The following is a 21,675-nucleotide window of genomic DNA, read 5'->3' as shown; positions in this document are numbered from 1 at the left end:
TTTGATTTTGACCCCCCCTTTGTTCAGGGACACATTATTCAATTTCTGTTAGTCACATGTCTGTGGAACTTGTTCAGTTTATGTCTCAGTTGTTGAATCTTATGTTCATACAATATTTACACATGTTAAGTTTGCTGAAAATAAACGCAGTTGACAGTGAGAGGACGTTTCTTTATTTGTTTGTTTTTTGCTGAGTTTAATAAGGTCCCATATGTTGGAACTTTTTCAAAAACAGGAGTCCGTTTTATAGAGGACATCGTCTACGTGCCAATAGATTTCCACAGGACTGTCTGACTTAAAACCCTTTCAGCTCTTTGGGGAACGTAGTTTACCTCATGGGACACACTATGACGTGTGCCAACAGCGGTACTATAATGGGATACATACCGATAGCAGAGAACAGGCACATGACCAGTAGGATGATAACACACCAGCCCACGTCCACGTTCATCTGTTTCTCCAGTTTGCTGCGTTTGTAACGGGGGCCATTGTTGTTCAGCATGGCTTTAGTCTCATGACCTACAACACACTGGCTGTTAACATGCAGTTCATACAGGACAGGGCCAGCGTCCACAAAGCAAGCTCAGAGTAGGTGCTGATCTTAGATCAGTTTTCCTTCTAGATTATAATGAATAGGATTATATGGACAGATCTTAGATCAGTTTTCCTTCTAGATCATAATGAATAGGAGATTATATGGACAGATCTTAGATCAGTTTTCCTTCTAGATCATAATGAATAGGAGATTATATGGACAGATCTTAGATCAGTTTTCCTTCTAGATCATAATGAATAGGAGATTATATGGACAGATCTTAGATCAGTTTTCCTTCTAGATCATAATGAATAGGAGATTATATGGACAGATCTTAGATCAGCGCTCTGCCTCAGACACTATGGATATGGAGCCAGATGTCATACAGAGACAAGGTGTCAAACACAGGCTCCTTCTCTCCTTGCTCGCTTCTAAACCCCATTGGAGGAGATGATCGGTCAAGGCCTCTCAAACCTTCTCCTCCAATGCGTTTTTTGAGAAGGAGGTGAGAGGAACTGAGGAAAGACTAATTGAGAGAGAGCCAGGGTGTATATCGGGCTGCCTTACCTCTTTGACCTTGTCCTCCAATGCATTGTGACTGGGAGGTAAGGAGGTAAGGAGGTAAGGAGGTAAGGAGGTAAGGAGAAAGGAAAGAGCCGGAATGTTTACCTGCATAGATGACTATCCCCACACACTCTTCTGTGTTGCGGATAGTACAGCCCCTCAGCAGCAAGTTGTCTTTGTACAGGCCATCTCTTCTTCCACTGCGATGGGTACTGTTTACAGACAAGATACAGAGCATTCAATCACTTTATATCACCGACTAACATTACCGGGTGACTAGGAGACACAAAACGTAAGATATGATCAACTCATCTAGAATAATCTGCATATTATAATAGACCTGACTGCAAAAAGGTACATCAACAGATACTGTAGGGAAATCAACACATAACATTCCACTGAAACTATGCAGTGAACTCAGACCACCTGTGTGTGTGTGCGTGTGTCCTGTGTGTGTGTGTGTGTGTCCTGTGTGTGTGTGTGTCCGTGTCCTGTGTGTGTGTGTGTGTGTCCGTGTCCTGTGTGTGTGTGTGTCCTGTGTGTGTGTGTGTGTGTCCTGTGTGTGTGTGTGTGTGTGTGTGTGTGTGTCCTGTGTGTGTGTGTGTGTGTGTGTGTGTGTGTGTGTGTGTGTGTGTGTGTGTGTGTGTGTGTGTCCTGTGTGTGTGTGTGTGTGTGTGTGTGTGTCCTGTGTGTGTGTGTGTGTGTGTGTGTGTGTGTCCTGTGTGTGTGTGTGTGTGTCCGTGTGTGTGTGTGTGTGTGTGTGTGTGTGTGTGTGTGTGTGTGTGTGTGTGTGTGTGTGTGTGTGTTAGAGGTCGACCGATTATGATTTTTCAACGCCGATACCGATTATTTGAGGACCAAAAAAGCCGATACCGGTTAATCGGCCGATTTTTATTTATATATTTGTAATAATGACAATTACAACAATACTGAATGAACAATGAACACTTTTATTTTAACTTAATATAATACATCAATAAAATCAATTTAGTCTCAAATAAATAATGAAACATGTTCAATTTGGTTTAAATAATGCAAAACAAAGTGTTGGAGAAGAAAGTGAAAGTGCAATATGTGCCATGTTAGAAAGCTAACGTTTAAGTTCCTTGCTCAGAACATGAGAACATATGAAAGCTGGTGGTTCCTTTTAACATGAGTCTTCAATATTCCCAGGTAAGAAGTTTTAGGTTGTAGTTATTATAGGACTATTTGTCTCTATACCATTTGTATTTCACATACCTTTGACTGTAGGATGTTCTAATAGGCACTTTAGTATTGCCAGCCTAATATCGGGGGTTGATAGACTTGAAGTCATAAACAGCGCAATGCTTGAAGCACAGCGAAGAGCTGCTGGCAAATGCAGGAAAGTGCTGTTTGAATGAATGCTTACGAGCCTGCTGCTGCCTACCATCGCTCAGTCAGACTGCTCTATCAAATCATAGACTTAATTATAACATAATAACACACAGAAATACGAGCCTTAGGTCATTAATATGGTCAAATCCGGGAACTATCATCTCGAAAACAAAGCGTTTTTTCTTTCAGTGAAATACGGAACCGTTCCGTATTTTATCTAACGGGTGGCATCCCTAAGTCTAAATATTGCTGTTACATTGCACAACCTTCAATGTTATGTCATAATTATGTAAAATTCTGGCAAATTAGTTCGCAAAGTGCCAGGCGGCCCAAACTGTTGCATATACCCTGACTCTGCGTGCAATGAACGCAAGAGAAGTGACACAATTTCCCTAGTTAATATTGCCAGCTAACATGAATTTCTTTTAACTAAATATGCAGGTTTAAAAATATATACTTCTGTATATTGATTTTAAGAAAGGCAGTGATGTTTATAGTTAAGTACATTCGTGCAACGATTGTGCTTTTTTCGCAAATGCGCTTTTGTTAAATCATCCCCCGTTTGGCGAAGTCGGCTGTCTTTGTTAGGAAGAAATAGTCTTCACAGTTCGCAACGAGCCAGGCGGCCCAAACTGCTGCATATACCCTGACTCTGTTTGCAAGAGAAGTGACACAATTTCCTTAGTTAAAATAAATTAATGTTAGCAGGCAATATTAACTAAATATGCAGGTTTAAAAATATATACTTGTGTATTGATTTTAAGAAAGGCGTTGATGTTTATGGTTAGGTACATTGGTGGAACGACTGCTTTTTTCGCGAATGCGCTTGTTAAACCACCCGTTTGGCGAAGTAGGCTGTGATTCAATGATAAATTAACAGGCACCGCATCGATTATATGCAACGCAGGACACGTTAGATAAACTAGTAATATCATCAACCATGTGTAGTTAACTAGTGATTATGTTAAGATTGATTGTTTTTTATAAGATACGTTTAATGCAAGCTAGCAACTTACCTTGGCTCCTTGCTGCACTCGCATAACAGGTAGTCAGCCTGCCACACAGTCTCCTCTTGGAATGCAATGTAATCGGCCATGATCGGTGTCCAAAAATGCCGATTACCGATTGTTATGAAAACGGCCCTAATTAAATCGGCCATTCCGATTAATCAGTCGACCTCTAGTGTGTGTGTGTGTGTGTGTTGCACTGAACAGCTCAATAGATCTTCACGCTGCAATGCATTGTGGTCTTTCCTTAGAAGGCTCTTAGCACTCAACACTATAGAGGCTGTAGTAGTCAGTAACACTATAGAGGCTGTAGTAGTCAGTAACACTATAGAGGCTGTAGTAGTCAGTAACTCTATAGAGGCTGTAGTAGTCAGTAACACTATAGAGGCTGTAGTAGTCAGTAACACTATAGAGGCTGTAGTAGTCAGTAACACTATAGAGGCTGTAGTAGTCAGTAACAGGCTATAGAGGCTGTAGTAGTCAGTAACACTATAGAGGCTGTAGTAGTCAGTAACTCTATAGAGGCTGTAGTAGCCAGTAACACTATAGATGGTGGTGGTGATAGAGGTGGTGATAGTGGTGGTGATAGAGGTGGTGAAAGTGGTGTTGATAGAGGTGGTGATAGTGGTGTTGATAAGGGGGTGATAGTGGTGTTGATAGAGGTGGTGATGATAGTGGTGATAGTGGTGGTGGTGGTGGTAGTGGTGGTGGTGATAGTGGTGGTGATGATAGTGGTGATAGTGGTGGTGGTGGTGGTAGTGGTGGTGGTGGTGGTAGTGGTGGTAGTAGTAATGGTGGTAGTGGTGGTAGTAGTGGTGGTAGTGGTGGTGGTGGTGGTGGTAGTAATGGTGATAGTGGTAGTTGTGGTGGTAGTAGTAATGGTGATAGTGGTAGTTGTGGTGGTAGTGGTAGTAGTGGTGGTGGTAGTGGTGGTAGTAGTAATGGTGGTAGTGGTGGTGGTGGCGGTGGTACTGGTGGTGGTAGTAGTGGTAGTAATGGTAGTAGTGGTGGTGTGGTGGTGGTGGTGGTGGTGGTGGTAGTGGTGGTAGTAGTGGTGGTAGTGGTGGTGGCAGTGGTGGTAGCGGTAGTAGTGGTGGTGGTGGTAGTGGTGGTGGTAGTGGTGGTAGTAGTAGTAGTAGTGATGGTGGTAGTAGTGGCGATAGTGGTGGTAGTAGTGGTGGTTGTAGTAGTGGCGGTAGTGGTGGTAGTAGTGGTGGTGGTAGTAGTAGTGGTAGTGGTGGCAGCAGTAGTAGTGGTGGTGGTGGTGGTAGTGGTAGTAGTGGTGGTGGTGGTAGTGGTAGTAGTGGTGGTGGTGGTAGTGGTGGTGGTAGTGGTAGTAGTGGTGGTGATAGTGGTGGTGGTGGTGATGATAGTGGTGATAGTGGTGATAGTAGTGGTGGTGATGATAGTGGTGGTGGTGGTGGTGATAGTAGTGTTGGTAGTGGTGGTGGTAGTGGTGGTAGTGGTGGTGGTGGTAGTGGTGATAGTGGTGGTGGTAGTAGTGGTGGTGTGATAGTGGTGGTGGTGATGATAGTGATGATAGTAGTGGTGGTGATGATAGTGGTGATAGTGGTGGTGGTGGTGGTGATGATAGTGGTGATAGTGGTGGTGGTGATGATAGTGGTGGTGGTGATGATGGTGATGACAGTGGTGGTGGTGATGATGGTGATGATAGTGGTGGTGGTGATGATAGTGATGATAGTGGTGGTGGTGGTGATGATAGTGATGATAGTGGTGGTGGTGGTGATGATAGTGATGATAGTGGTGGTGGTGGTGATGATAGTGATGATAGTGGTGGTGGTGATAGTGGTGGTGGTGATGATGATGATAGTGGTGGTGGTGGTGATGATAGTGATGATGGTGGTGATGATAGTGGTGGTGATACAGGTGATAGTGGTGGTGGTAGTGATACTGGTGATAGTGGTGATGATAGTGGTAGTGGTGGTGATGATAGAGGTGGTGATAGTGGTGGTGATGATAGAGGTGGTGATAGTGGTGATAGTGGTGGTGATGATAGAGGTGATGATAGTGGTGATAGTGGTGGTGATGATAGAGGTGGTGATAGTGGTGGTGATAGAGGTGGTGATAGTGGTGGTGATAGAGGTGGTGATAGTGGTGGTGATAGTGGTGGTGATAGTGGTGGTGGTGATAGTGGTGGTGGTGATAGTGGTGGTGGTGATAGTGGTGGTGATAGTGGTGGTGGTGATAGAGGTGGTGATAGTGGTGTTGATAGAGGTGGTGATAGTGGTGATGATAGTGATGATAGTGGTGGTGGTGATGATAGTGATGATAGTGGTGGTGGTGGTGGTGATGATAGTGGTGGTGGTAGTGATGATAGTGGTGGTGGTGGTGATGATAGTGATGATAGTGGTGGTGGTGGTGATGATAGTGATGATAGTGGTGGTGGTGGTGATGATAGTGATGATAGTGGTGGTGGTGGTGATGATAGTGGTGGTGGTGATAGTGGTGGTGGTGGTGATGATGATAGTGGTGGTGGTGGTGGTGATGGTGATGATGATGATAGTGGTGGTGGTGATGATAGTGGTGGTGATAGTGGTGATAGTGGTGGTGGTGGTGATGACAGTGGTGGTGGTGGTGATGATAGTGATGATGGTGGTGATGATAGTGGTGGTGATACAGGTGATAGTGGTGGTGGTAGTGATACTGGTGATAGTGGTGATGATAGTGGTAGTGGTGGTGATGATAGAGGTGGTGATAGTGGTGGTGATGATAGAGGTGGTGATAGTGGTGATAGTGGTGGTGATGATAGAGGTGATGATAGTGGTGATAGTGGTGGTGATGATAGAGGTGGTGATAGTGGTGGTGATAGTGGTGGTGATAGTGGTGGTGATAGAGGTGGTGATAGTGGTGGTGATAGTGGTGGTGATAGAGGTGGTGATAGTGGTGGTGGTGATAGAGGTGGTGATAGTGGTGGTGGTGATAGTGGTGGTGATAGTGGTGTTGATAGAGGTGGTGATAGTGGTGATGATAGTGATGATAGTGGTGGTGGTGGTGATGATAGTGGTGGTGGTGGTGATGATAGTGGTGGTGGTGGTGATGATAGTGATGATAGTGGTGGTGGTGGTGATGATAGTGATGATAGTGGTGGTGGTGGTGATGATAGTGATGATAGTGGTGGTGATGGTGATCATAGTGATGATAGTGGTGGTGGTGGTGATGATAGTGATGATAGTGGTGGTGGTGGTGATGATAGTGGTGGTGGTGATGATAGTGATGATAGTGGTGGTGGTGATAGTGGTGGTGGCGGTGATGATGATAGTGGTGGTGGTGGTGGTGATGATAGTGGTGGTGGTGATGATAGTGGTGGTGGTGGTGATGATAGTGGTGGTGGTGGTGATGATATTGGTGGTGGTGGTGATGATAGTGGTGGTGATGATAGTGATGATGGTGGTGATGATAGTGATGATGGTGGTGATGATAGTGGTGGTGATACAGGTGATAGTGGTGGTGATACAGGTGATAGTGGTGGTGGTAGTGATACTGGTGATAGTGGTGATGATAGTGGTAGTGGTGGTGATGATAGTGGTAGTGGTGGTGATGATAGAGGTGGTGATAGTGGTGGTGATGATAGAGGTGGTGATAGTGGTGATAGTGGTGGTGATGATAGTGGTGGTGATAGTGGTGGTGATAGAGGTGGTGATAGTGGTGGTGATAGAGGTGATGATAGTGGTGGTGGTGATAGTGGTGGTGATAGAGGTGGTGATAGTGGTGTTGATAGAGGTGGTGATAGTGGTGTTGATAAGGGGGTGATAGTGGTGTTGATAAGGGGGTGATAGTGGTGATAGTGGTGGTGATAGTGGTGGTGATGATAGTGGTGATGATAGTGGTGGTGGTGGTGGTAGTAATGGTGGTAGTGGTGGTGGTAGTAATGGTGATAGTGGTAGTTGTGGTGGTAGTGGTAGTAGTGGTGGTGGTAGTGGTGGTAGTAGTAATGGTGGTAGTGGTGGTGGTGGTGGTACTGGTGGTGGTAGTAGTGGTAGTAATGGTAGTAGTGGTAGTGGTGGTGGTAGTAGTGGTAGTGGTGGTAGTGGTGGTGGTAGTAGTAGTAGTGGTGGTGGTAGTAGTGGCGGTAGTGGTGGTAGTAGTGGTGGTGGTAGTAGTGGCGGTAGTGGTGGTAGTAGTGGTGGTGGTAGTAGTGGTGGTAGCGGTAGTAGTGGTAGTAGTGGTGGTGGTGGTAGTGGTAGTAGTGGTAGTGGTGGTGGTAGTGGAAGTAGTGGTGGTGATAGTGGTGGTGGTGATGATAGTGGTGATAGTGGTGATAGTAGTGGTGGTGATGATAGTGGTGGTAGTGGTGATAGTAGTGGTGGTGATGATAGTGGTGGTAGTGGTGGTGGTAGTGGTGGTGGTGGTAGTAGTGGTGGTAGTGGTAGTAGTGGTGGTAGTGGTGGTGGTGGTAGTAGTGGTGGTGGTGGTAGTGATAGTGGTGGTGGTGGTAGTAGTGGTGGTAGTAGTGGTGGTGATGATAGTGGTGGTGGTGATGATAGTGGTGATAGTAGTGGTGGTGATGATAGTGGTGATGGTGGTGATGATAGTGGTGATAGTGGTGGTGGTGGTGATGATAGTGGTGATAGTGGTGGTGGTGGTGATGATAGTGGTGATAGTGGTGGTGGTGGTGATGATAGTGGTGGTGGTGATGATGGTGATGATAGTGGTGGTGGTGATGATAGTGGTGGTGGTGATGATAGTGATGATAGTGGTGGTGATGATAGTGATGATAGTGGTGGTGGTGGTGATGATAGTGGTGGTGGTGGTGATGATAGTGGTGGTGGTGATGATGATAGTGGTGGTGGTGGTGATGATAGTGGTGGTGGTGATAGTGGTGGTGGTGATGACAGTGGTGGTGGTGATGATAGTGGTGGTGGTGATACTGGTGATAGTGGTGGTGGTAGTGATACTGGTGATAGTGGTGTTGATAGTGGTAGTGATGTTGATGATAGTGGTAGTGGTAATGGTAGGAGTGGTAATGGTAGTGGCACCCTATTCCCTATATAGTGCACTACATTTGGCCAGGGCCCATAGGCCTCTGGTCAAAAGTAGTGCACTACTGTATATAGGGAATAGGGTGCCATTTGGGACATAGCCAGTGTGTGGGTCAGAAACAGCCATTCCTCCAGTTAGTTTGATTCCAGTTCCTAATGAGCTTTTAACCACCATCAGCACAATGCAGAAAGAGCAACTGGAATGGATAACCAGATGTATTTTCATTATGATTTAAATGCAGCTCACTGAAGTTGTTTTTATCCATATGATGATGTCTATCAAAATTAAAATATCCTCTCTCTGTAATAAAAAGACAAGGCACGATGATGAAGAAGAAGAACAGGAGAAGGTAAGAGTAGAAGTTAAGCAGTATAACATAAGAGAATGAAGGTGATGATGAAGAAGAAGAGCAGGAGAAGGTAAGAGTACAAGTTAAGCAGTATGACATAAGAGAATGAAGGTGTACTCACATGTAGCCACGGAATCTGGCCAGGTCATTGTTAGGCTTCTCACATTCTATGACGCTGTTGTATTTGGACGGGTCAAAATCACAATCCTGCAGAACAATACACATTTTACTTAGCAATTCTGTCCTTTATTAAAACTACTAACCTCTTTGATATGCACGTCTATTCATCAATAAACCATAAACTTCTGTAGGTAATTTCATTTTCATTGATTTCTAAAAGGAATCCAAAATGTGTACACTTGAAAACAATCCGGAAAGTGAGATCGAGGCAGAGTAGTCAGAACCAGAGAAAACAGGAAGTGAGATCGAGGCAGAGTAGTCAGAACCAGAGACAACAGGAAGTGAGATCGAGGCAGAGTGGTCAGAACCAGAGAAAACAGTTCTGTATTCCTGTACTCCTAGAGAAGGAGTGCTGATCTAGGATCAGGTACTCCCTGTCCATATAAATCATATTTATTATGATCCCAGATAAAACTGATCCTAAATCAGCACTCATACTCAGACTGTGAATACAGCTCCTGGTCTATCAGATGTTAAAGGTTATATTAGGGTAGTAGAAATATCATCATTGCCAAAGCATTCTTGTCAAATCGGTGCGAGACCAAACAAACAATAAAAGCTAGTGTCAGAGTACCAAGAAGCTTATCAAAATGCAACGCTAGTCTGTGTGGAATGTTGGTTAACATGGACAGCATCATTAGGTTCTAGAATCTTCATGACAAATCAGTCTATTTGGTTCAAGGTCAGAGGTCGACTCTATGGTTACATCTTAAAGGCCCAGTTTAGTCCAAAAAAATGTGATTTGCCTGTGTCTTATATAAAGTATAATTTCCACACTAAGGTTGGAATAATACTGTGAAAATGATAATGCCCTTTTTTAGTGTAAGAGCTATTGGAAAAGACTACCTCAAATCTCAGCCTGTTTTGGTTGGATGGAGTTTTCGCTTGCCTGGTGACATCACCATGCGGTAAATTTGTAATAGACCAATAAGAAAAAGAGTTATAAAACTGTGCCAATAACAGCTAGTTTTCATTATTTCCCCCCTTCCCACTCAGACCACTTCCAGACAGTCCTAGCAACAACAAAAAATTATTTATTGAGAAATTGCTCTTTGTTATTAAGCAGCAATGTTTATTTGACATTTTAATTGAAAAACACACTAAGTTACTTCATTGTTACCCAGAAATTATTTGATATTGAGATAAAAACATCTGCAACTTTAAAATGGTACCCTATTCCCTATAGTGTGCTATTTCTTGCTAGGGAGGGGGGGGGGGGGGGGGGGGTCTAAAGAAGTGCTCCACGTAGGGAACAGAAGTGCTCCACGTAGGGAACAGAAGTGCTCCACGTAGGGAACAGAAGTGCTCCACGTAGGGAACAGAAGTGCTCCATGTAGGGAACAGAAGTGCTCCACGTAGGGAACAGAAGTGCTCCATGTAGGGAACAGAAGTGCTCCGTGTAGGGAACAGAAGTGCTCCGTGTAGGGATTCAGAAGTGCTCCGTGTAGGGATTCAGAAGTGCTCCACGTAGGGAACAGAAGTGCTCCACGTAGGGATTCAGAAGTGCTCCACGTAGGGAACAGAAGTGCTCCGTGTAGGGATTCAGAAGTGCTCCGTGTAGGGAACAGAAGTGCTTCATGTAGGGAACAGAAGTGCTCCACGTAGGGAACAGAAGTGCTCCACGTAGGGAACAGAAGTGCTCCACGTAGGGAACAGAAGTGCTCCACGTAGGGAACAGAAGTGCTCCACGTAGGGAACAGAAGTGCTCCACGTAGGGAACAGAAGTGCTCCACGTAGGGAACAGAAGTGCTCCACGTAGGGAACAGAAGTGCTCCGTGTAGGGAACAGAAGTGATCCATGTAGGGAACAGAAGTGCTCCATGTAGGGAACAGAAGTGCTCCATGTAGGGAACAGAAGTGCTCCATGTAGGGAACAGGGTACCATTTGGGATGTAGTCTCTCTCCTCATCACATTGGAGGAGTGAACTGCAGTCAGTTCCCATACAAACAAGCTTTTAGTTATGATGAGAAAATAAATACAGGGGGGGGGAATGTGACTTTTTCACACCTTTGTAGGTCTGTAACGGACATGTAATTTTGGATGACAGTAATTGGCCAGCCAAATGACCACGGTCAATGTAATAATACCCATTCGAACGCTCCAGACTTCTTGGAATTGAAACCGAATGTCACGTTCTGACCTGTAAAGGTGTTATTTGTTAGTGTGTAGTGTGGTCAGGACGTGGCAGGGGGTATTTGTTAGTGTGTAGTGTGGTCAGGACGTGGCAGGGGTTATTTGTTAGTGTTTAGTTTGGTCAGGACGTGGCAGGGGGTATTTGTTAGTGTTTAGTTTGGTCAGGACGTGGCAGGGGGTATGTGTTAGTGTTTAGTTTGGTCAGGACGTGGCAGGGGGTATGTGTTAGTGTTTAGTTTGGCCAGGACGTGGCAGGGGGTATTTGTTAGTGTTTAGTTTGGCCAGGACGTGGCAGGGGGTATTTGTTAGTGTTTAGTTTGGTCAGGACGTGGCAGGGGGTATTTGTTAGTGTTTAGTTTGGTCAGGACGTGGCAGGGGGTATTTGTTAGTGTTTAGTTTGGCCAGGACGTGGCAGGAGGTATGTGTTTTATGTGGTTCAGGGTGGTTGTGGGTATGTGTCCATGTAGAGAGGGGTATTTGATTTATTAGTCCAGGGTTTTGGTTATTGTTCTCTGTTAGTTTATTTCTATGTTCTTGTCTAGTCATTTGTATTTCTATGTTTAGTTAATTGGTGTCGGGGGCCTTCAGTTGGAGGCAGCTGTCTATCGTTGCCTCTGATTGAAGGTCCTATAATTAGGGGTGTGTTTGTATGGTGGATTGTGGGTAGTTGTATTCTGTTTTGTGCTTGTCACCTGACAGAACTTGTTAGTGTCGTTTCTGTTAATTGTATACGTGTTTATTTTGTTTCTCCTTCTTATATATTAAAAAAGAGAAGATGAGTATACACTTCCCTGTTGTGTCTTGGTCCTCCACACACGACACTCGTTACACTGAATTAACAGAATGGGAATCCCCTTTCAAGTCAATGATGGCATAATGGGTGGACAGGCAGCCATCGTGAGTGTACCCATCGGACCAAAGCAGGAAGTTAAATCCATGCTGTGATTTGTTGATTCAACTCAACATTACATTCCATTGCACGAGCCACATCACTTAAAAATTTTTTTAAAAATAATTTAAAAAAATCACTTGAACGAACATTCTACATTACCATGGAAATTATTGCGTCACAATACCAGGCAGCCATTGAGTGTTTACCCATGAGTTTACCAGGCAAATGTCCAGGGTTAAAGGTTACAACTTTCAAGCCCATTCTATTTCTGTGTGTGCTGCGGCTACTGCTGCATTGTGGGGGACATTGCCTATGCAACGGAAGACTTGTTTTTCTTGTTTCAGCAAGGAGAAACAAAGTTTCATCAAGGTGTTAAAATCAATTCCAATTTAATTTGTCACACGCTTGGTAAACAACAGGTGTAGAGTAAGAGTGAAATGCTTATTTACGGGCCCTTCTCAACAATGCAGAGAGAAATACAATAGAGAAATAATAATAAACAAGTAAAACTCTTAATAATAAAAGGTAATAATAAATACACAACGAGTAACGATAACATGGCTAAATACACAGAGTACCAGGTAATAACATGGCTAAATACAGGGAGTACCAGGTTATAACATGGTTATATACATGGAGTACCAGGTAATAACATGGCTATATACAGGGAGTACCAGGTAATAACATGGCTATATACAGGGAGTGCCAGGTAATAACATGGCTATATACAGGGGTACCAGGTAATAACATGTCTATATACAGGGAGTACCAGGTAATAACATGGTTATATACAGGGGTACCAGGTAATAACATGGCTATATACAGGAAGTACCAGGTAATAACATGGCTATATACAGGGTGTACCAGGTAATAACCTGGCTATATACAGGGTACCGAGTCGATGTGAAGAGGTATGAGGTAGATATGTACATATACTGTAACTAGGAATGAAGAGACTAAGCAACAGGATAGATAACACAGTAGCAGCAGCGTATGTGATGAGTCAACAGGATAGATAACAGTAGCAGCAGCGTATGTGATGAGTCAACAGGATAGATAACAGTAGCAGCAGCGTATGTGATGAGTCAACAGGATAGATAACACAGTAGCAGCAGCGTATGTGATGAGTCAACAGGATAGATAACACAGTAGCAGCAGCGTATGTGATGAGTCAACAGGATAGATAACACAGTAGCAGCAGCGTATGTGATGAGTCAACAGGATAGATAACACAGTAGCAGCAGCGTATGTGATGAGTCAACAGGATAGATAACACAGTAGCAGCAGCGTATGTGATGAGTCAACAGGATAGATAACAGTAGCAGCAGCGTATGTGATGAGTCAACAGGATAGATAACAGTAGCAGCAGCGTATGTGATGAGTCAACAGGATAGATAACACAGTAGCAGCAGCGTATGTGATGAGTCAACAGGATAGATAACACAGTAGCAGCAGCGTATGTGATGAGTCAACAGGATAGATAACACAGTAGCAGCAGCGTATGTGATGAGTCAACAGGATAGATAACACAGTAGCAGCAGCGTATGTGATGAGTCAACAGGATAGATAACACAGTAGCAGCAGCGTATGTGATGAGTCAACAGGATAGAAAACAGTAGTAGCAGCGTATGTGATGAGTCAACAGGATAGATAACAGTAGCAGCAGCGTATGTGATGAGTCCAAAAAAGTTGGTGCAAAAAAGGCCAATGCAGATCGTTAAGCGAATAGCTTCCCCGACTAACTATTTACCAGTGCTTCCCCGACTAACTATTTACCAGTGCTTCCCTGACTAACTATTTACCAGTCTTACGCTTGGTGGTAGAAGCTGTTCAGGCTCCTGTTGGTCCCAGACTTGGTGCATCGCTTGCCGTGCGGAAGCAGAGAGAATAGTATATCACTTGGGTGGCTGGAGTCTATGACAATTTTTTGGGGCCTTCCTCTGACGCCTGGTATGGAGGTCCTGGATGGCAGTTAGCTCGGCCGTGCGTACTGGACCGTACGCACTACCCTCTGTAGCGCCTTGCAGTTGGATGCCGAGCAGTTGCCATACCAAGGGGGTGATGCAGCTGTAGACCTTTTTAAGGATCTGAGGGCCCATGCCAAATCTTTTCAGCCTCCCGAGGGGAAGAGGCGTAGTCGTGCCCTCTTCACGACATGTTGATGTGTGTGGACCATGATAGATCCTTAGTGATGTGGACACTGAGGAACTTGAAGCTCTCAACCTGCTCCACTGCCGTCCCATCGATGTGAAAGAGGGCGTGCTCGGCCCTCCGTTTCCTGTAGTCCACGATCAGCTTCTTTGTGTTGCTGACGTTGAGGGAGAGGTTGTTGTCCTGGCAGGGTGGCCAGGTCTCTGACCTCCCCTTATAGGCGGTTCTAGCGTCATCGGTGATCAGGCTGGGGGGGGGGGGGGGGGGGGGGGGGGGGTCTGTCAGGAAGTCCAGGATCCAGTTGCAGAGGGAGGTGTTCAGTTCCACGGGCCATAGCTTTGTGATGAGCTTAACAGCATTCTCACATAGGTGTTCCTTTTGTCCAGGTGGGAAAGGGTGGTGTGGAGTGCAATAGAGATTGTGTCATCTGTAGATCTGTTGGTGGGGTATGCAAATTGGAGTGGGTCTAGGGTTTCTGGGATAATGGTGTTGATGTGGGCCATGACCAGCCTTTCAAACCATTTCATGGCTACAGATGTGGGTGCTACAAGGCGGTAGTCATTTAGACAGGTTACCTTGGCGTTCTTGGCCACAGGCACCATGGTGGTCTGCCTGAAACATGTAGGTATTATAAGGTAGACTCAGCAAAATGATGTTAACATATGCAGCACCGGAAATACTGAGATGAGCGAGATTCAAGACTTCGCTCACACAACACACACAGTATCTGTGCATGTGTATGGGAATGGCTTCATGCTGTTACAGTGTGGTAGCCACCGGACCAAAACAGTGGAGAAGTAGAGCCTCACGCTTCAACACTCTTAGTTGTTGCGGAAATTGACCCACTACGCTGTTTACTTTGTGCATGTACGTCTGATCCAAATCAGTCAGGTTTAAAGGCTGGTCATTCAACTGAGACTGCTCTTCTCTGTGTCACGGAGGCTCTCCGCACTGCTAAAGCTAACTCTCTCTCCTCTGCTCTCATCCTTCTAGACCTATCTGCTGCCTTTGATACTGTGAACCATCAGATCCTCATCTCCACCCTCTCCGAGCTGGGTATCTTCGGCGCGGCTCACTCTTGGATTGCGTCCTACCTGACAGGTCGCTCCTACCAGGTGGCGTGGCGAGAATCCGTCTCTGCACCACGTGCTCTCACCACTGGTGTCCCCCAAGGCTCAGTTCTAGGCCCTCTCCTATCTCGCTATACACCAAGTCACTTGGCTCTGTCATATCCTCACATGGTCTCTCCTATCATTGCTACGCAGACGACACACAATTAATGTTCTCCTTTCCCCCTTCTGATAACCAGGTGGCGAATCGCGTCTCTGCATGTCTGGCAGACATATCAGTGTGGATGACGGATTACCACCTCAAGCTGAACCTCGGCAAGACGGAGCTGCTCTTCCTCCCGGGGAAGGACTGCCCTATCCATGATCTCGCCATCACGGTTGACAACTCCATTGTGTCCTCCTCCCAGAGTGCTAAGAGCCTCGGCGTGACCCTGGACAACACCCTGTCGTTCTCCGCTAACATCAAGGCGGTGACCCGATCCTGCAGGTTCATGCTATACAACATTCGCAGAGTACAACCCTGCTTTACACAGGAAGCGGCGCAGGTCCTAATCCAGGCACTTGTCATTTCCTGTCTGGATTACTGCAAATCCCTGTTGGCGGGGCTCCCTGCCTGTGCCATTAAACCCCTACAACTCATCCAGAACGCCGCAGCCCGTCTGGTGTTCAACCTTCCCAAGTTCTCTCACGTCACCCCGCTCCTCCGCACACTCCACTGGCTTCCAGTTGAAGCTCGCATCTGCTATAAGACCATGGTGCTTGACTACGGAGCTGTGAGGGGAACAGCACCTCCGTACCTTCAGGCTCTGATCAGGCCCTACACCCAAACAAGGGCACTGCGTTCATCCACCTCTGGCCTGCTGGCCCCCCTACCTCTGCGGAAGCACAGTTCCCGCTCAGCCCAGTCAAAACTGTTCGCTGCTCTGGCACCCCAATGGTGGAACAAGCTCCCTCACGACGCCAGGACAGCGGAGTCAATCACCACCTTCCGTAGACACCTGAAACCCCACCTCTTTAAGGAATACCTGGGATAGGATATAGTAATCCTTCTAACCCCCCCCCCCAAAAAAAGATATAGATGTACTATTGTAAAGTGGTTGTTCCACTGGATATCATAAGGTGAATGCACCAATTTGTAAGTCGCTCTGGATAAGAGCGTCTGCTAAATGACGTAAATGTAAATATGAAGTCTACCTTTAAGTGTCCATGTTGAAACAAACCACACATCCTGTGTGGTCCCATGGTGTTTATACTTGTGTACTATTGTTTGTACAGATGAACGTGGTACCTTCAGGCGTTTGGAAATTGCTCCGAAGGATGAACCAGACTTATGGAGGTCTACCATTTTTTTCCCTGAGGTCTTGGCTGATTTCTTTTGATTTTCCCATGATGTCAAGCAAAGAGGCACTGAGTTTGAAGGTAGGCCTTGAAATACATCCACAGGTACACCTCCAATTGACTCAAATTATGTTAATCCCCTCAAGCATCTGTCAGGACTAATAACACTCAATCAGATTGCTTCCCTTTGCAACAATCGACACGCAAAGGGTTGCCCTATACAGTGAGGGAAAAAAGTATTTGATCCCCTGCTGATTTTCTACGTTTGCCCACTGACAAAAAAATGATCAGTCTATAATTTGAATGGTAGGTTTATTTGAACAGTGAGAGATAGAATAATAACAAATAAATCCAGAAAAACGCATGTCAAAAATGTTATAAAATGATTTGCATTTTAATGAGGGAAATAAGTATTTGGATAATAAGAACAGTGGGTTAACTGCCTTGTTCAGGGGCAGAACGACAGATTTGTACCTTGTCAGCTCAGGGATTTGAACTTGTAGTGGTGGGTAGTATATGGGGGTTTGGTGACAAAAACGGATGGCACTGTGATAGACTGCATCCAATTTGCTGAGTAGAGTGTTGGAGGCTATTTTGTAAATGACATCACCAAAGTCAAGGATCGGTAGGATAGTCAGTTTTACGAGGGTATGTTTGGCAGCATGAGTGAAGGATGATTTGTTGCGAAATAGGAAACGGATTGGAGATGCTTAATGTGAGTCTGGAAGGAGAGTTTACAGTCTAACCAGACACCCAGGTATTTGTAGTTTTCCACATATTCTAGGTCAGAACCATCGAGAGTAGTGATGCTGGACGGGCGGGCAGGTTTGGGCAGCGATCGGTTGAAGAGCATGCATTTAGTTTTACTTGCATTTAAGAGCAGTTGGAGGCCACGGAAGGAGAGTTGTATGGCATTGAAGCTTGTCTGGAGGTTAGTTAACACAGTGTCCAAAGAAGGGCCAGATGTATACAGAATGGTGTCGTCTGCGTAGAGGTGGATCAGAGAAGTACCAGCAGCAAGAGAGACATGATATATACAGAGAAAAGTCGGCCCGAGGATTGAACCCTGTGGCACCCCCATAGAGACTGCCAGATGTCCGGACAACAGGCCCTCCGATTTGACACACTGAACTCTGTCTGAGAAGTAGATGGTGAACCAGGCGAGGCAGTCATTTGAGAAACCAAGGCTGTTTAGTCTGCCGATAAGAATGTGGTGATTGACAGAGTGGAAAGCCTTGGCCAAGTCGATGAATACAGCTGCACAGCATTGTCTCTTATCGATGGCGGTTATGATGTCGTTTAGGACCTTGAGCGTGGCTGAGGTGCACCCATGACCAGCTCGGATACCAGATTGCATAGCGGAGAAGGTACGGTGGGATTCGAAATGGTCGGTGATCTGTTTGTTAACTTGGCTTTCGAAGACCTAGAGTGTCTCCCCCTTTGAAGAGGGGGATGACCGCGGCAGCTTTCCAATCTTTGGGGATCTCAGACGATATGAAAGACGTTGAACAGGCTAGTAATAGGGGTTGCAACAATTGCGGCAGATAATTTTAGAAAGAGAGGGTCCAGATTGTCAAGCCCTGCTGATTTGTAGGGTCCAGATTTTGCAGGTCTTTCAGAACATCAGCTATCTGGATTTGGGTGAAGGTGAAACGGGGGAGGCTTGGGCAAGTTGCTGTGGGGGGTGCAGGGCTGTTGACTGGAGTAGGGGTAGCCAGGTGGAAAGCATGGCCAGCCGTAGAAAAATGCTTATTGAAATTCTCAATTATCGTGGATTTATCTGTGGTGACAGTGTTTCCTAGCCTCAGTGCAGAGGGCAGCTGGGAGGAGGTGCTCTTATTCTCCATGGACTTTACAGTGTCCCAGAACTTTTTGGAGTTTGTGCTACAGGATGCAAATTTCTGTTTGAAAAAGCTAGCCTTTGCTTTCCTAATTGCCTGTGGGAATCATTGGTTGTGGTAATCATTGGTTCCTAACTTCCCTGAAAAGTTGCATATCGCAGGAGCTATTCAATGCTAATGCAAACGCCACAGGATGTTTTTGTGCTGGGCATGGGCAGTCAGGTCTGGAGTGAACCAAGGGCTATATCTGTTCCTGGTTCAACATTTTTTGAGTGGGGCATGCTTATTTAAGATGGTGAGGAAGGCACTTTTAAAGAATAACCAGGCATCCTCTACTGACGGAATGAGGTCAATATTCTTCCAGGATACCCGGGCCAGGCCGATTAGAAAGGCCTGCTCGCAGAAGTGTTGTAGGGAGCGTTTGACAGTGATGAGGGGTGGTCGTTTGACCGCAGACCCATTACGGACGCAGGCAATGATCACTGAAATCCTGGTTGAAGACAGCAGAGGTGTATTTGGAGGGCAGGTTGGTTAGGATTATATCTATGAGGGTGCCCGTGTTTACGGATTTGGGGTTGTACCTGGTAGGTTCATTGATAATTTGTGTGAGATTGTGGGAATCAAGCTTAGATTGTAAGATGGCCGGGGTGTTAAGCATGTCCCAGTTTAGATCACCTAACAGCACGAGCTCTGAAGATAGATGGGGGGCAATCAATTCACATATGGTGTCCAGGGCACAGCTGGGGGCAGAAGGTGGTCTATAGCAAGCAGCAACGGTGAGAGACTTGTTTCTGGAAAGGTGGATTTTTAAAAGTAGAAGCTCAAATTGTTTGGGCACAGACCTGGATAGTATGACAGAACTCTGCAGGCTAACTCCGCCCCCTTTGGCAGTTCTATCTTGTCGGAAAATGTTATAGTTAGGGATGGAAATTTCAGGATTTTTGGTGGCCTTCCTAAGCCAGGATTCAGACATGGCTAGGGCATCCGGGTTGGCGGAGTGTGCTAAAGCAGTGAATAAAACAAACTTAGGGAGGAGGCTTCTAATGTTAACATGCATGAAACCAAGGCTTTTACGGTTACAGAAGTCAACAAATGAGAGTGCCTGGGGAATGGGAGTGGAGCTAGGCACTGCAGGGCCTGGGTTAACCTCTACATCACCAGAGGAACAGAGGAGGAGTAGGATAAGGGTACGGCTAAAGGCTATAAGAACTGGTTCTTACAAGTCCGGAGTTACGTTCACAGCATAGATCCTTCCTGGTGAAACACAGTTCGACAAATTTCTTATCCCACTTTCTACTCTGGAAGGCACCTTGTCAATAATCTATAGTCAAATTTGCTCACTACAAACCATCTCATTAAACAATATTAAATCCTCATGGGAGGAGGAACTGGGTGAGGAAATATCTGATGAAGAGGTATGGGAAGGGTACATAACCCTTCTATATGCACTCGACACGGTCTCATTCAATGCAAACTCATTCATAGTGCCCACTGGACCAAAGCAAGATTATCCAAAATTTACAAGGATGTGAACCCTAATGGTGTACGATGTAATCAGTCTCCTGCTTTTCATGTACACATGTTTGGGTGTTGCCCATCTCTTGTTGGTTTCTTTAACGCAATCTCAGAATTAAGCGGCAATTGATCGAGCCAGACCCTTTTATTGCATTATTTGGGGTTTCCTTACCTTACAACCAAAATGAATAAGGATGTAATTGCCTTTGTCACTTTGTTAGTGAGATGATTCACTTGACTTAGATGGGAATCCTCTGTACCCTCTGTATCTCATGCTCTTTGTATTAAATCCGTTTTGAAATGCATTAAGTTGAAAAAAAATTAAACACACACAATGGGTCTGTAGACAAATTCTATGCAATGTGGGCTTCTTTTCTTATGTGAAACGACTATATTTCCCTGCAGTTCCAGAGTGATGTATATATTGATGATGTAAGAGGCATGGTATGTGTATAAATCAAATCAAATTTTATTGGTCACATACACATGGTTAGCAGATGTTAATACGAGTGTAGCGAAATGCTTGTGCTTCTAGTTCCAACCGTGCAGTAATCTACCAATTCCATAACAACTACCTTATACACACACACGTGTAAAAGAATGAATAAGAATATATACTTATAAATATATGGATAGGCAAGATGCAGTAGATGGTATAGAGTACAGTATATACATATGAGATGAGTAATGTAGGGCATGTAAACATTATATAAAGTGGCATTGTTTAAAGTGACTAGTGAAACATTTATTACATCCAATTTTTTATTATTGTAGTGGCTGGAGAGTTGAGTCAGTATGTTGGCAGCAGCCTCTCAATGTTAGTGATGGCTGTTTAACAGTCTGATGGCCTTGAGATAGAAGCTGTTTTTCCAGTCTCTCGGTCCCAGCTTTGATGCACCTGTACTGACCTCGCCTTCTGGATGATAGCGGGGTGAACAGGAAGTGGCTCGGGTGGTTGTTGTCCTTGATGATCTTTTTGGCCTTCCTGTGACATCGGGTGCTGTTGTCGTCATGGAGGGCAGGTAGTTTGCCCTCGGTGATGCGTTGTGCAGACCTCACTCCCCTCTGGAGAGCCTTACGGTTGTGGGCGGAGCAGTTGCCGTACCAGGCGGTGATACAGCCAGACAGGATGCTCTCGATTGTGCATCTGTAAAAGTTTGTGAGTGTTTTTGGTGACAAGCCAAATTTCTTCAGCCTCCTGAGGTTGAAGAGGCGCTGTTGCGCCTTATTCACCACGCTGTCTGTGTGGGTGGACCATTTCAGTTTGTCTGTGATGTGTACGCCGAGGAACTTAAAACTTTCCACCTTCTCCACTACTGTCCCGTCGATGTGGATGGGGGGTGCTCCCTCTGCTGTTTCCTAAAGTCCACGATCATCTCCTTTGTTTTGTTGACGTTGAGTGTGAGGTTATTTTCCTGACACCACACTCCGAGGGCCCTCACCTCCTCCCTGTAGGCCGTCTCGTCATTGTTGGTAATCAAGCCTACCACTGTAGTGTCGTCAGCAAACTTGATGATTGAGTTGGAGGCGTGCGTGGCCACGCAGTCATGGGTGAACAGGGAGTACAGGAGAGGGCTGAGAACGCACCCTTGTGGGGACCCAGTGTTGAGGATCAGCAGGGGTGGAGATGTTGTTTCCTACCCTCACCACCTGGGGGCGTCGCGTCAGAAAGTCCAGGACCCAGTTGCACAGGGCGGGGTCGAGACCCAGAGACCACTTGGGAGAATTTCCGCCTGACTGATG

At 45.5% G+C, this 21,675-nt stretch overlaps 1 protein-coding gene across 1 annotated transcript in view; it reads right to left on the bottom strand.

Annotated features, from left to right (window-relative positions):
- atp10a (ATPase phospholipid transporting 10A) overlaps window positions 1-21,675 on the bottom strand; it is a 144,998-nt gene that overhangs the window by 95,246 nt on the left and 28,077 nt on the right. Inside the window, exons 3-5 of the mRNA XM_029697368.1 lie at window positions 8,934-9,019; window positions 1,205-1,311; window positions 388-519 (exon numbers count right to left, since the gene is read on the bottom strand). Of these exons, the coding sequence (XP_029553228.1) occupies window positions 388-519; window positions 1,205-1,311; window positions 8,934-9,019 (325 nt within the window). The remainder of the gene's footprint in view (window positions 1-387; window positions 520-1,204; window positions 1,312-8,933; window positions 9,020-21,675) is intronic.

This window comes from Salmo trutta, chromosome 17 (assembly GCF_901001165.1).
Source record: "Salmo trutta chromosome 17, fSalTru1.1, whole genome shotgun sequence".
NCBI lineage: Eukaryota > Metazoa > Chordata > Actinopteri > Salmoniformes > Salmonidae > Salmo > Salmo trutta.
This window is presented reverse-complemented; position numbering and strand designations above follow the sequence as displayed.